The sequence below is a fragment of the Oryctolagus cuniculus genome, chromosome 10, assembly GCF_964237555.1.
Source record: "Oryctolagus cuniculus chromosome 10, mOryCun1.1, whole genome shotgun sequence".
Lineage (NCBI taxonomy): Eukaryota > Metazoa > Chordata > Mammalia > Lagomorpha > Leporidae > Oryctolagus > Oryctolagus cuniculus.
In genome coordinates this window covers 116,725,284-116,738,874 of record NC_091441.1, presented here as the reverse complement: position 1 = coordinate 116,738,874, position 13,591 = coordinate 116,725,284, and the positions used below count along the sequence as shown (strand labels likewise).

Here is a 13,591-nt window from a genome sequence, read left to right as displayed (position 1 = left end):
TTTTTTTTAATTGTTTTAAAATGGAGTCACTTTGGTTCTTCAGCTTTAACCTCTATGCCACAACGCCGGCCCCTTAAGTATTTTTTTTTTTTTTACGATTTATTTATATATTCAAAAGACAGCTATAGAGAGGCAGAGGCAGAGAGAGAGAAGGAGAGAGGTCTTCCATCTCCTAGTTCACTCTCCAGTTGGCCACAACAGCTGGAGCAGGGCTGATCTGAAATCAGGAGTCTCTTTGGGTCTCCCCAGCGTGTGCAGGGGCAAAGGACTTGGGCCATCTTATACTGTTTTCCCAGGCCATAACAGAGAGCTGGATCAGCAATGGATTAGTCGGGACTCAAACTGGCGGGCATGTGGGATGCCCACACTGCAGGTGGTGATGTTACCCACTAAGCCACAGCACTGGCCCCAGTGCAGTTTCTGTAACACGTTTTCTTTAGCTGTTCATCCACTGATGCACTCTTTGGTTATGTCCACCTTTTATGGCCAGTTGAATAGTTGAATAATACTGCTTATGAACATTGGGGTACAAGATTTGTTCGACTTAGTACTTTTAAGAACAAGTAAACTGGTTTCCATAGCAACCGCACCATTTTTACATTTCCTCCCAGTAATTCCTGAGAACTTTGTGTTTTTCCCGTTTATGATTAACACCATCTTAATGTGTATAAAGTGATATCCCTAATGACCACTGATATCAAACATTTTTGGCCTTCTCTGTATCTTCTTTGGAGTAATTTCTTTTAAAGTCCTTTGACCATTTTTTAATTGGATTTTGGTTGTTGTTGAGTTCTTCATATATTCTGGATGTTAATCCCTAACAGTCATTTGAAGATATTTTCTTTCATTTTGTGGAAGATATTTGCACTCTCTTGAGGGTGTCTTTTTTCTCTTTGCTTATGCTTTTGGGGTCATATTTAAGAAACCATTGCCAGCTGGCGCCGCGGCTCACTAGGCTAATCCTCCACCTTGCGGCGCCGGCACACCGGGTTCTAGTCCCGGTCGGGGCGCCGGATTCCGTCCCGGTTGCCCCTCTTCCAGGCCAGCTCTCTGCTGTGGCCAGGGAGTGCAGTGGAGGATGGCCCAAGTGCTTGGGCCCTGCACCCCATGGGAGACCAGGATAAGTACCTGGCTCCTGCCATCAGATCAGTGCACTGGCTACGGCGGCCATTGGAGGGTGAACCAACGGCAAAGGAAGACCTTTCTCTCTGTCTCTCTCTCTCACTCTCCACTCTGCCTGTCAAAAAAAAAAAAAAAAAAAAAGAAAGAAAGAAAGAAAAAAGAAACCATTGCCAGCTCCAAGATTATGAAGATTCTCTTGTATTTTCATCTACAAGAAAGTGTCAGCTTATAGAGTTCTTTGATTCACTTTGAGTTAATTTTTGTGTGTCTTGTAAGGTCCTTGTTTTGCATACGGATATTTAGTTTTCCCAGAACCATTTATTAAATACTACCCTTTCCTCATTAAATAGTCTTGGCCCCCTTGTGGAAATCAGTTGGTTACATATATGAAGCTTATTTCTGCACTCTGCCATTCCATTGGTCTGTGTGTGTCTTCATGCCAGTAGCACACTGCTTTGATTATTGTAGCTTTGTAGTAATTTTGAAGTCATGAAAAGGTAGTCCCCCTGACTTAGTTCTTTTTCAAGGTTGTTTTGACTATCTGAGGATTCTTGGAAGTCCATGTGAATTTTAGTATGGGTTTTTCTGTTTCTACAAAACATACTGCTGTTATTTTGATAGCGATTGTATTTAGCTGCTTTGAATGTTATATACTGTGATATTGTCAACAATGTTAAGTCTCCAATCCGTCAACATTCTCATTTCACATCTTTTCATTTATTTAGGTGTTTAATTTATCTCAGCAGTATTTTGTAGGTTTTTTTTTTTTTTTTTTTTTTTTTTTTTTTAAGATTTTATTTATTTACTTGAGAGGTAAAGTCACAGCAGTGAGAGGAAGAGACAGAGAAAGATCTTTCTTTCATGGGTTCACTCCCCACATGGCTTCAATGGCCAGAGCTGCGCTCATCCGAAGATAGGAGCCAGGTGCTTCCTCCCGGTCTCCCATGCGGATGCAGGGGCCCAAGCATTGGGCCATCCTCCACTGCTTTCCCAGACTGCAGCAGAGAGCTGGATTGGAAGAGGAGCAGCCTGGACTAGAACCTGTGCCTGTATGGGATGCTGGCGCTGCAGGCAGAGGATTAACCTACTGTGCCACAGCACCGACCCCATTGCAGTTTTTCAAGTACAAGTCTTTTTGCTTCTATACTTAAAATTTATATTGAAGTATTTTTTAAAATTTCAATATTTAAGCTAAGCAACCAACAACATCACAGTAGTTCTCATAAATTTATAGAGCAAAGTTCACAATAATAGTATTACTATTGAATGTGTGCCAGGCTCCAATATCCGTAGGTTCTCTGATTGTACCATTTTGGCATTGATTGTGCTACATCGTTGTCTCGTTGCTGCAGGATGACATGTACCTGGTGATACGAAAGCAGCTCTCTAGCACCGTATTCAAGTACAAACTGATCGGGATTATTGGCGCTGTCACCATGGTTGGCATCATGGCTGCAGACAGGTATATGTGGCAATGCTGACTTCCATTGCTCATGATCAGTGAAGTGTTTTATTGTGTAGTCATCATGTCAGCAGTATTCAGTAACACAGAAGTGAACAAGTGGATTTGGCTGCTTTTCTGTGATCCCTTTTAATCTTGTCTGTATCTACATTAGATTTCATTGGATTTTTTAAAGATTCATTTATTGAAAGTCAAAATTACACACTTATAGAGAGGGAGAGGTCTTTTTTAAAAATATTTATTTATTTTTTGAAAGGCAGAGATGCAGAGTGAGAAGGAGAGAGAGAGAGAGAGAGAGAGAGAGAGAGAGATTGATTGATTGAGATTTTCTATCCATTGATTCATTCCCCAAATGGACATAATGGTCAGGGCTAGGTCTGGGCCATACGGAAACCAGGTGCCTGACATGGGTGCAGGGGCCCAAGCACTTGGTCGTCTTCCACTTCTTTTGCAGGCACGTCAGCAGGGATCTGGATCAGAAGTGGAGCAGCTGGGACTCAAACTGGCTCCCATTTGGGATGCTGGCACTGTACACAGTGGCTGAAACAACTGCATCACAGTTCATGCCCCTACATAATTATTTTTGCTGAATTGTGATTAGAGTCATCATAGTCTGACAGTTCAAAATCAGGGAGTGGCCAGAGCTGAAGTTCTAGAACTCTTTCTCAGAAGGGCAGCTGTTTCTCCGGGAATGCATTCTTCTGTATCTGCTCCTGACCCGGCCATTGGCCAGCGTGCATTTCTGCACTCCTGTGTAAAATTCCTGGTTTTATGCATAAAAGGTCTCGTGGGTTTCTCCTTGCTCTTGGATGTTCCAATTGTAGTATCTGAAGAAGCTTGGTAGGGGCTGGTAGCGTGGCATAGTGAGTAAAGCCACCACCTGTGATGCTGGCATCCTGTATGAGCACCAGTTTGAGTCCCAGCTGCTCCGTTTCCAATCCAGCCCCTGGTAATGGGCTGGGGAAAGCAGTTAAAGACGGCCCAAGTACTTCGGCTCCTGCTGCCTTGTGTGAGACCCACATGAAGCTCCTAGCTTCTGCATTGGCCTGGCCCAGCCCTAGTTGTTGAAGGCATCTGGCAAGTGAACCAGAGAATGGAAGATCTCTCTCTCTGTCTCCTTCTGTTTCTGTAACTCTGTAAATAAGTGTTTAAAAAGAGTGAAGAAGCTTGATAGCATGTTGTCTTGGAGCTGGGCACTGTGCTGTCACTGAACATCCTTTCACAGTCCTTCAAGGTATTTGTCAGAAATTCCTAGAGCTCTCGGTCAGCTTCCGTAGAATCAGCACTACCGACCCGGTGGGGCTGCAGGGTGTTCTGCGGAAGAGTTCCTTCTCTGAGGCTGAACGACTTGCCTGGAGTTGAATCATGGCTCCGTGGTTTGTAACTGGAATGCTTTGGGCAGGTTACTTTTCCTCGCTGCCTCTGTGAAACAGAGATGATAATAGTGTTCGTTTCGTAGAGTTATTGAGAACATTAGATGGTGGGAGCAATGCACAGCACAGAGTATAATAAAAAAGTGCTTATTCTTGTTATTGTTATTTAGTGTACCCTTACATATATATATACATATATTATCTCCATCCTTTGTTCCAGTTCACCCATGACTAATAAATATTCCCTTATGCCATGTGCACTTTAAAAAAATGTTTATTATTTAAGAGGCAAAGAGAGAGGCCCCATTCACTTGTCTACCCCGCAAATGCTTGCAGTGGCTAGGGCTGGACTGGACCAAAGCCAGCTACCAGTAACTCATCCCAGGTCTCCTTCATGAATGGCGGGAACTCAATTACTTGAGTCATCACTATTGCCTCCCAGAGTCTGCACTAGCAGGAAACTGTAATCAGGAACTGGAGTTTCCATATAGCAAATGGGTATCTTTTTTTAAATATTTTTATTATTTTTTTTTAAAGATTGATGTATTTACTTGAAAGAGTTACACAGAGAGAGAGGTCTTCCATCCGCTGGTTCACTCCGCAGTTTCCTCAATGGCTGAACCTGTGCTGATCTGAAGCCAGGAGCCAGGAGCTTCTTGCTGGTCTCCCACGTGGGTACAGGGGCCCAAAGACTTGGGCCATCTTCCACTGCTTTCCCAGGCCGTAGCAGAGAGCTGGATCAAAAGTGGAGCAGCTGGGACTGGAACCAGTGCCCATATGGGATGCTGGCACTTCAGGTGGCAGCTTTACCCACTATGCCACAGCACCATCTCCATAATGAATGTCTTAATCTCTAGACTAAACATTTGCCCTCCTTCATACACTTCTTTCTCCAGCCCTGTCCTAGAGAAAACAGAATTGTTAAATTTATTGCAAATTGTCAAAAATATTTCCAAAGCGGAACTAAAATTCCTTTCTTTCAGAAGTGAATCTTCTCAGGTAACCCAAGGGAGAGCTGCCCTGAGCAGTGAACGGTGTGCACAGGTGAGTTCCTATGGTGCAGTTCAGAGGTGTGTGAGTGGTCCAGTGCTGCTCATCACGGTCACCTCACCAGGAAGATTTTTTATTTTTTAAAAAATGTTTTCTTGTATTCCTAGCTTTTGTGGTTGTACAATTCTTGCAGTACATAAAATATAGTGGCTTGGGTTGCATTTATTTTTGTGTCAGTCTAATCTGTCTAGTGATACTACAGATTCTTTATAAGGAAGGTGGGCCAAGTTTAAAGAATAGCCTGTTTGTTGCTATATAGGAACAAATTAATGCATAATCAAAAAGCTTGGACCTATGAATGGTCTTCAGAAAGGTCATAGAAATTGTGTGTTATGAAAAACTGCATGGATTTGAGAAGATTTTTGCAGCAAAATAGATGTATTTTTTATTTTTATTTTTATTTTTATTTTTTGACAGGCAGAATGGACAGAGAGAGAGACAGAGAGAAAGGTCTTCCTTTGCCGTTGGTTCACCCTCCAATGGCTGCCGTAGCCAGCGCGCTGCGGCCAGCGCACCGCGCTGATCCGATGGCAGGAGCCAGGTGCTTCTCCTGGTCTCCCATGGGGTGCAAGGCCCAAGCACTTGGGCCATCCTCCACTGTACTCCCTGGCCACAGCAGAGAGCTGGCCTGGAAGAGGAGCAACCGGGACAGAATCCGGCGCCCCGACCGGGACTAGAACCCGGGTGCAGGCGCTTCAAGGCGGAGGATTATCCTAGTGAGCCACAGCGCCAGCTACAAAATAGTTCATTTCCATGAACTTTAATACCCTTGTAAACCTATTCAGAGATAGAAAACAGAAAGCCAAAATGTCAAGCAAGACATTTTGATTGCATTCTTTGTTCAGAGGTTATCCTTAAGCATTTCTTTTGTTTTTTAAGAGTTCTCTTTTTTTTTTTTTTTTAGATTTATTTTATTTATTTGAAAGAGTTACAGAGAGAGGTAGAGACAGAGTGGTCTTCCATCCACTGGTTCACTCCCCAAGTGGCATCAATGGCCAGAGTTGAGCCGATCTGAAGCCAGGAACCAGGAGCTTCGTCCAGGTCTTGTGTGTAGGTGCAGGGATCCAAGGACTTGGGCCATCCTCTGCTGCTTTCCCAGGTGCATTAGCAGGGAGCTGGATTATAAGTGGAGCAGCCAGGACTTGAACTGGCGCCCATAAGGATGCTGGTGCTGCATTCCAGGGCTTTAACCTGCTGCTCCACAGCATCCGCCCCATCCTTAAGCATTTTTTTGTTTTAATTAATTTATTTATTTGAAAGTCAGAGTTAAACAGAGAGAGAAGGAGAGGCACAGAGAGAGAGAGGTCTTTTATCCGCTGATTCACTCCCCAAATGGCTGCAACAGCCAGAGCTGTGCCGATCTGAAGTCAGGATCCAGGAGCTTCCTCCAAGTCTTTCCACACGGATGCAGAGGCACAAGGACTTGGGCCATCTTCTACTGCTTTCCCAGGTCATAGCAGAGAGCTGGATTGGAAGTGGAGCAGCCGGGACTCAAACCAGCTTGCATATGGGATACCAGCGCTAAAGGCGGCGTCTTTACCCGCTATGCCAAAGCGCCGGCCCCTTGAGCATTCTTTAACATGGGAAGTGTGTAATCAAAGCATTGCTTTAGAAAAATGAATTGGGCTCCATGTATCTGATCATTTGAAAAGGAAAGAGATTTTAAAAAGATGGACTGGTGAGGAGGCTCAGCAAAGCCTCAGATGAGAACCAGAATTTTGTCAGTCAGGTTAGAAAGGGAACACTGAGTGCAGAGTGGGATGGGTAGAGTGTAGGAAGCGATTGAACTCTGTCCTCTTGTGCTGCTCCAGGTGACCTCCTTGCTGCAGCTGGTTCATTCCTGTAGTGAGCAGTCGCCTCAGGCCTCTGCACTGTATTACGATGAATTTGCCAACCTGATCCAGGGAGGAAAGTTGGCTCCAAAAGCCCTGGTAAGACCAAGGGTCCCTTTAAAAAAAAAAAAAAAGGTTTATTTACGTTTTTAAAAGTTAAATTTACAGAGAGAGGAGGAAGGACACAAAAAGATTTTCCATCCACTAGTTCACTCCCCAGATGGCCTCAATGGCTAGAGCTGGGCCAAGCCAAAGCCAGGAACTTCTGAGTCTCCCACGTGGGTTCAGGGGGCCAAGTACGTGGGCTTTCCTCCACTGCTTTCCGAGGCCATTAGCAGGGAGCTGGATGGGAAATGGAGTACCCTGGACATGAACCAGCACCCACATGGAACGCCGGTGCCACAGGCCACGGCTTTAACCTGCTGAGACACAGTGCCAGCCCTCAAGTGTCCCTTCTTAATGGCAGTAAGCGTGAATGCCGCTTTACTACACAGTGTGCAAGTCCTTTCTGTTTCATGGCAAATATAGAGACCATGAGCTTTCCCAGATTCTGGTCGGGAAGGTTGTTCTGCCCATCCTCAGGGGCCTCAGGCTCGCTCTGAAGCCTCTCACACAGCAGCAGTTGTAATGACCATGAGGAGCAGGATTTTGGTGCTAGTAATAGTGTTGACAACCACCATTTGGTGAGAGCCCTGTTCTATGCCTGGCAAATGTGCTAATAAGCACTTTTTATGCTCTCTTTTCTCCTCTGCTATAAGGAACTATGTATAATTTCTTTTTGTTTGTTTTATACTTTTGAAATAATGAAACTTAGGCTTCAAAAAGTTAAAAATAACTTGTCTAAGACAAGCATGTTTTGGATGACACTGCTGGTTTTTTTAATTTCTTTGTTATTTATGTATTTATTTATGTCTTTCTAAGGAGTGGGTTGGGCAGACTATCTTTGATGATTTCCAAGACGCCTTCGTGGTGGACTTCTGTGCTGCTCCAGAAGGGTAAGTGCTGCTTACGACTGACGGGGATGCCCTGGGAAGAGGTGGTGGGAGTCCCGTCAGTAGCTTTTACAACTTTCACAGTGCCATTGACCTTAGCCAGTCCACCCATCCCCTTAGCTTCTCCACCCACAACACCGCTGCACCAGAGTGCTCACAGATTCCACACTCATTCTTCCTCTTGTGTGTAATTTTTGTCCATGTAGTTTGTTTGGAATTTGTTTGTTCTAGTGGTTTCTCCCGTAGATTGCTCATCCTGGAACTTGGGCATCAGAGCTGGCTTCTCTCCACAGGGACTTTCCATTTCCCCTGAAAGCTCTGTATGGACTGGAAGAATACAGTGACGGCGATGGGATCGTCATCAACCTCCTGCCACTGTTGTTCTCTCAGGACTTGGCCAAAGATGGGGCCCAGAAGACTTCGCAGGAATCAGGCCAAAAGTCAGTCCAGTGTTTGTTTTTCAAACCTCTCCTAGTGTTTTGAGTGCTCACAGGAATTCCACGCTTTGAATTTTGGGGGAAGTTGAATCAAATTTCTTCCAGAACAAGAGGCAGTACCAGGGGGACTGAAGAGCATGGAGTAGTTTCCTTATTTTTTTCTTGGACCTTGAGGGTGAGATTTGTAGTAGGTCTTGTTTTCTGGTCATTTTCCTGTCTCTCCTTCTCGTGGACGTCCTTGACTGCCCTGCATCTCTCAGTCCCTCCTCCTGTCTTACGTCTGCTGCTCATAACGCATGTGCATTCAACCCCCACAGTTCAGATCATTATTTGTTTGCCGAATGTCCATGAAGTTCCTGGCCTTTGATCTTAAAAGTGATCGTTTAGGGGGCCAGCACTGTGGTGTAGTTGGTAAAACTGCCGCCTGCAGTGCCGGCATCTCATATGGGCACCGGTTCGAGTCCCGGCTGCTCCATTTCCGATCCAGCTCTCTGCTATGGCCCGGGAGGGCAGTGTAGGATGGCCCAAGTGCTTGGGCCCCTGCACCCGTGTGGGAGACCTAGAAGAAGCTCCTGGCTCCTGGCTTCAGATCGGCACAGCTCCAGCCATTGCGGCCATCTGGGAAGTGAACCAGCGGATGAAGACCTCTCTCTCTGCTTCTCCTTCTCTCTGTGTAACTGTGACTTTCAAATAAATAAATAAATCTTAAAAAAAAAAAAAGTGATTGTTTATGGGGCTGGCACTGTGAGGTAGCAGGTGAAGCCGCTGCCTGCAGTGCTAGCGTCCCACGTGGGCGCTGAGTCTCATCTCCAATCCAGCTCTCTGCTGTGGCCTCAGAAAGCAGGAGAAGATGACTCTAGTGCTTGGGCCTCTGCACTCAAGTGGGAGAGCTGGAAGAAACTCCTGGCTCCTGGCTTAGGATAGGAACAGGTTTGGCCTTTGCAGCCATTTGGGAAATGGGCCAGTGGATGGAAGACTTCTCTCATCCCTCCCCCCTCCCCCTCTCCCCCTCCCCTCCCCTCCCCCTCTCCTCCTCCTCTCCTTCTTCTCCCCCTCTCCCCCTCCCCTCCCCCTCTCCTCCTCCTCTCCCCTTCTCCCCCTCCCCCTCTCCCCCTCCCCTCCCCCTCTCCTCCTCCTCTCCCTCTCCCTCTCTAATTCTGCCTTTTCAAATAAATAGTGGCACAGAAGGTTCAGCCACCTCCTGTGATGCTGGCATCTCATGTTGGAGCACTGGTTCAAGTCCTTGCTGCTTCACTACCAATCAAGGTCCTGCTAATGTGCATAGGAAAGCAGTAGATGACAGCCCAAGTACTTGGGCCCTTGCCACCCACACAGGAGACCTGGATGGGTTTCAGGACTCCTGGTCCATTTGGGGAGTGAGCCAGTCACACTGCCTGTCAAATGTATATATCCTAAGGAAAGAAATCTTAGTGAAGTTGGGCTCCCTATAACTTTGGACTAATATGCCTATGAATCATTATCTAGAAATGATATTTTCCTTTCCAGATTTGTGTCTCCAATGTGCCTGGCCCCCTATTTCCGGTTGCTGAGACTTTGTGTGGAGAGACAACATAATGGAAACTTGGAGGAGATTGATGGTCTGTTAGGTATAGTTGAAGTCATCAGGTTCTTTATTTTGTGTGGCCTCTTTTTATTAAACTTCGGGGAGAAACAGGTGAGAGTATGGTGTATATTGGAAGGAATTTTCTAACTCACAAAGTAGTATAGCAAACAAGTCGCTTGTTACCATGGTTTCATGTTGTTTCCTGGTCCTTGCCTGTATAGCTGTTGCAGAAGATTCTAAATTATGTTGTTGATTGCTATGTAATGTTCATATGTGTGAACATATGTATGAGCGTATGAGGAACGTAGTTGATTGCGATGTAGTGTTGAAAGTATGTAATGAATGCTGTATGATTTTGACCCTCAAATAGGAGCTAAAGGGGAAAGTAAGTTGTCAGGACAGCTGGCCCCAGGGGCAAAATCCAGCATCCACTGATCTGAACCAAAGAAAGCTGAAAATGCCTGTTCTCTCTCAGATTGTCCTATATTCCTCACCGACCTGGAGCCTGGAGTGCGGCTGGAGTCCCTGTCTGCTGAAGAGCGCTCATTTATGTGTTCACTCCTATTTCTTACTCTCAACTGGTTCCGAGAGGTGAGCAAAGTTGCTGAGATGTTGCACCTGCTGTCTGTAGTTTCTCTCAAAACTATTTCTTGGTTCCCACAAAACTCTGTAAAAAATCTCTACTGTGCACTAACCTGTGTGCACTTTTCTGGCTGTTACGTCCACCATTTTGCGTAGCCCCTGTATAGCCCAGTCGGAACACTTGGAATTCACTTCAGGTTGCCTGCCTTTCTTTCAGTCTTCTGTCGAATTCTTATCTCTGTCTGGAATAACCTCAGCTCCTCTGCCCGTGGAAATACTACTCCTCCAGCACAAGGCATACACCAACTGTCTCAGTTGTGTGTGATGAGTGAGTGGTAGTTCAGTTTCCTTAGAACATATTGTACTCACGGACGGTGTCTTCTTACATCTCCATCTTGCCACCTTCTGCTCACATATTATTTCAGGGCATGTTTGTGCACTTGAGTGACTCATTTAGTCTTTGCTTCTATATTGATATGGGCAGATCAGATGTTGTCCTTGTTTTACACATGCAGAATTTCAGGTACAGAGAATTCAAAGTCATTAAAACTTATTAAACTCTTGCACTGTACCAAGTGCTGGGATAATTTCTTTACATTATTTCAGACAGCAGCTACCTTCCCATTTTATACTTGAAGAAATAAAAGCTCTGCTTACAAAATTGGTGAAAAACACTTAATAAGAAGCAAAATAGGAGTTTTCACAAAGTCTGTGCTTTCTAGCTATTCTAACTTGTTACACAGCTAGTACTTAGAAATGGACTTAAAAGTTAGATCTCCTATATTTTGGCCCAGGGACTTTTTCTCTATACCAGCTTGCTGAGGGCACTTGTAGATCACAGAATAAACTCAGATATCTGCAGCCTGGAAGTGTCTGTCACTTCTGGATGAATGACACATGCAAGGTTAAAACTTGAACATTTCATAATATGCGAATGTGGTTTGTACTTTGTAGGTTGTGAGTGCCTTCTGCCAGCAAACGTCACCTGAGATGAAAGGGAAGGTGCTGACCCGGTTAAAGCACATTGTGGAGCTGCAGGAAGTCCTAGAAAAGTACTTGGCAGGTAGGGAGGGTGCTTTGTTTGTGCTGGTACATCTGTTAGGTCAGTGGTGAGGTCAGGATTCAGCTTTGAAGCTGGGCACAGAGATGGCTGTCCCCTACTCCCCTAAGTCAAGGAAAATGTCTGCTGAGCACAATTTTTTAAAATATTTTTTCTTTTTATTTATCTATATTTTTTAAAGATTTATTTATTTGAAAGGCAGAGTTACACACAGAGAGAAGGAGAGGCAGAGAGAGAGAGAGGGAGGGGGTGGGGGAGGAGTAGGTCTTCCATCCACTGGTTCACTCCTCAGTTGCCCGTAACCACCAGAGCTGCGCTGATCTGAAGCCAGGATCCAGGAACTTCTTCTATGTCAGAGGATTTGAATGTATCTTGCAGACGCTTACTGCTGTGCTTGGAAATGTTGGCCGCTAGCTTTTAGTCATTTGGGCGATTGCATTCCATGCCTCATGGTGTGCATTGATCTTCTGTCTCCCTGTGTTCCAGTCACCCCAAACTATGTTCCTCCTCTTGCAAATTTTGACTTGGAAACTTTGGATGTAACGCCTTGTGGTACTCCTGCTGTTTCTGCACAACTGAGAAAGAAAGGCAAGAAAGGTGAGTTGTCTCTGTGTGAGTCACACTGAATTAACCTAAGAGGTTTTCATACATGTATATGTACTTATAAAGGCATCAGAAATTGGTGAAATTGTATAATTGATCCCTTTCTTTAGCAAGGCTGTAAATGTGCTATCGTTTAGAGTTATAAAATTATGTTTCCTACCACCAGGTATTCTTCAGTGGGTTTATTCCTGTGGGCAGTGATATTTGGCATGCATTATTATTGATTAATCACTTTTGTATTTGAAAAATAAGGAGGAAAGAAACAACAAAAAGTAGATGACAGCAAAATATCCTGTGACACACTTCCAAAGGAGGATAATTCTGAGTATGATCCTGCACCATCTGACAAAAGCCAACTGGACAAGGTAGTGGAATGATGGGTGTCCATGAAAGTGTCTGGCAGCCCAGGGGGATGAAGAGAAGTCCAGCTTTGTATTTTCGAAAAGAAAAACTGAGAGATACAGAGAAAAATGAGCTCTCTTAGGTCTTGGAGTGACTCTTTTAGTAGCAAAGTTTGATTAGACTCTGAAGTTCTTATTCCTGCCACACATTGTTGTTTGCTCTGATTTTCCTGAATGTTTTACTACCTTTTTTGTTTGCTGACAGTATTTAGAAATCTCTCTTATAGCACTTACCAAATTCTGTCTTAACTGTTTTGGTTTCGTATGCGCTTGTTTTAGCCTCTTTCATCTTCCAATCCTGAGATAGGAAGAAAGGCCTGGTGCACTCTGGGTACTTGCTCAGTAGTCATTCTCTCTGCTGTGACTTTGTCCCACCCTCAGAAGAGGTCCCATGTGGAACTGCCCAGACCACATGCATCCCAATTCTTTCTGCTTTTCATTTTTTTAATTGTTTAGATGGAGCACCTCTAATCCTCCTGAAGACCAGAGGTTAGTATTCATATGCACATTTAATAGACAAGGAAAGTACAGCCTAGAGAGGGTGAATGACTTGCTGAAGGTCACACAGAAGCCAGGTCATCCTGGCCTCTGAACTCACAGGTTTCTGAACTGTGTCCTCAGGCTATGACTTCTTTTTTATTTTTATTTTTTTTTTACTTTTTTTTTTCTTTTACTTTTTTTTTTCTTTTTTTTTTCTTTTTGACAGGCAGAGTGGACAGTGAGAGAGAGAGATACAGTGAGAAAGGTCTTCCTTTTTCCGTTGGTTCACCCCCCAGTGGCCGCTGCGGCTGGCGCACTGCACTGATCCAAAGCCAGGAGCCAGGTGCTTCCTCCTGGTCTCCCATGCAGGTGCAGGGCCCAAGGACTTGGGCCATCCTCCACTGCCCTCCCAGGCCACAGCAGAGAGCTGGCCTGGAAGAGGGGCAACTGGGACAGAATCCGGTGCCCCAACCGGGACTAGAACCCAGTGTGCCGGCGCTGCAGGTGGAGGATTAGCCTATTGTGCCATGGCGCTGGCCCAGGCTATGGCTTCTAAAGGGGAAACCAGAAAGTCTCATGTGTTGACCTGTATCCCTGTATTAGATTAAGTGCTCTGTCTTAGGTGTGTTTATG

General features: G+C 45.0%; 1 protein-coding gene across 9 annotated transcripts in view; it reads left to right on the top strand.

The window, feature by feature from the left end:
• The window catches only part of FANCD2 (FA complementation group D2), a 77,147-nt gene that overhangs the window by 32,875 nt on the left and 30,681 nt on the right, over positions 1–13,591 (top strand). For 8 of the 9 annotated variants that reach the window (XR_011379659.1, XM_051831849.2, XM_008249932.4 and 5 more), the window contains 10 exons: positions 2,475–2,584; positions 4,941–5,001; positions 6,819–6,938; positions 7,761–7,834; positions 8,125–8,271; positions 9,775–9,875; positions 10,308–10,423; positions 11,369–11,477; positions 11,961–12,071; positions 12,330–12,442. Coding sequence is in view for 8 of the 9 variants with exons in the window: in XM_051831849.2 (XP_051687809.2) it covers positions 2,475–2,584; positions 4,941–5,001; positions 6,819–6,938; positions 7,761–7,834; positions 8,125–8,271; positions 9,775–9,875; positions 10,308–10,423; positions 11,369–11,477; positions 11,961–12,071; positions 12,330–12,442 (1,062 nt within the window). In the remaining variant the exon portion in view is untranslated. The remainder of the gene's footprint in view (positions 1–2,474; positions 2,585–4,940; positions 5,002–6,818; positions 6,939–7,760; positions 7,835–8,124; positions 8,272–9,774; positions 9,876–10,307; positions 10,424–11,368; positions 11,478–11,960; positions 12,072–12,329; positions 12,443–13,591) is intronic. The other variant, XM_017338382.3, reaches the window with a different exon arrangement.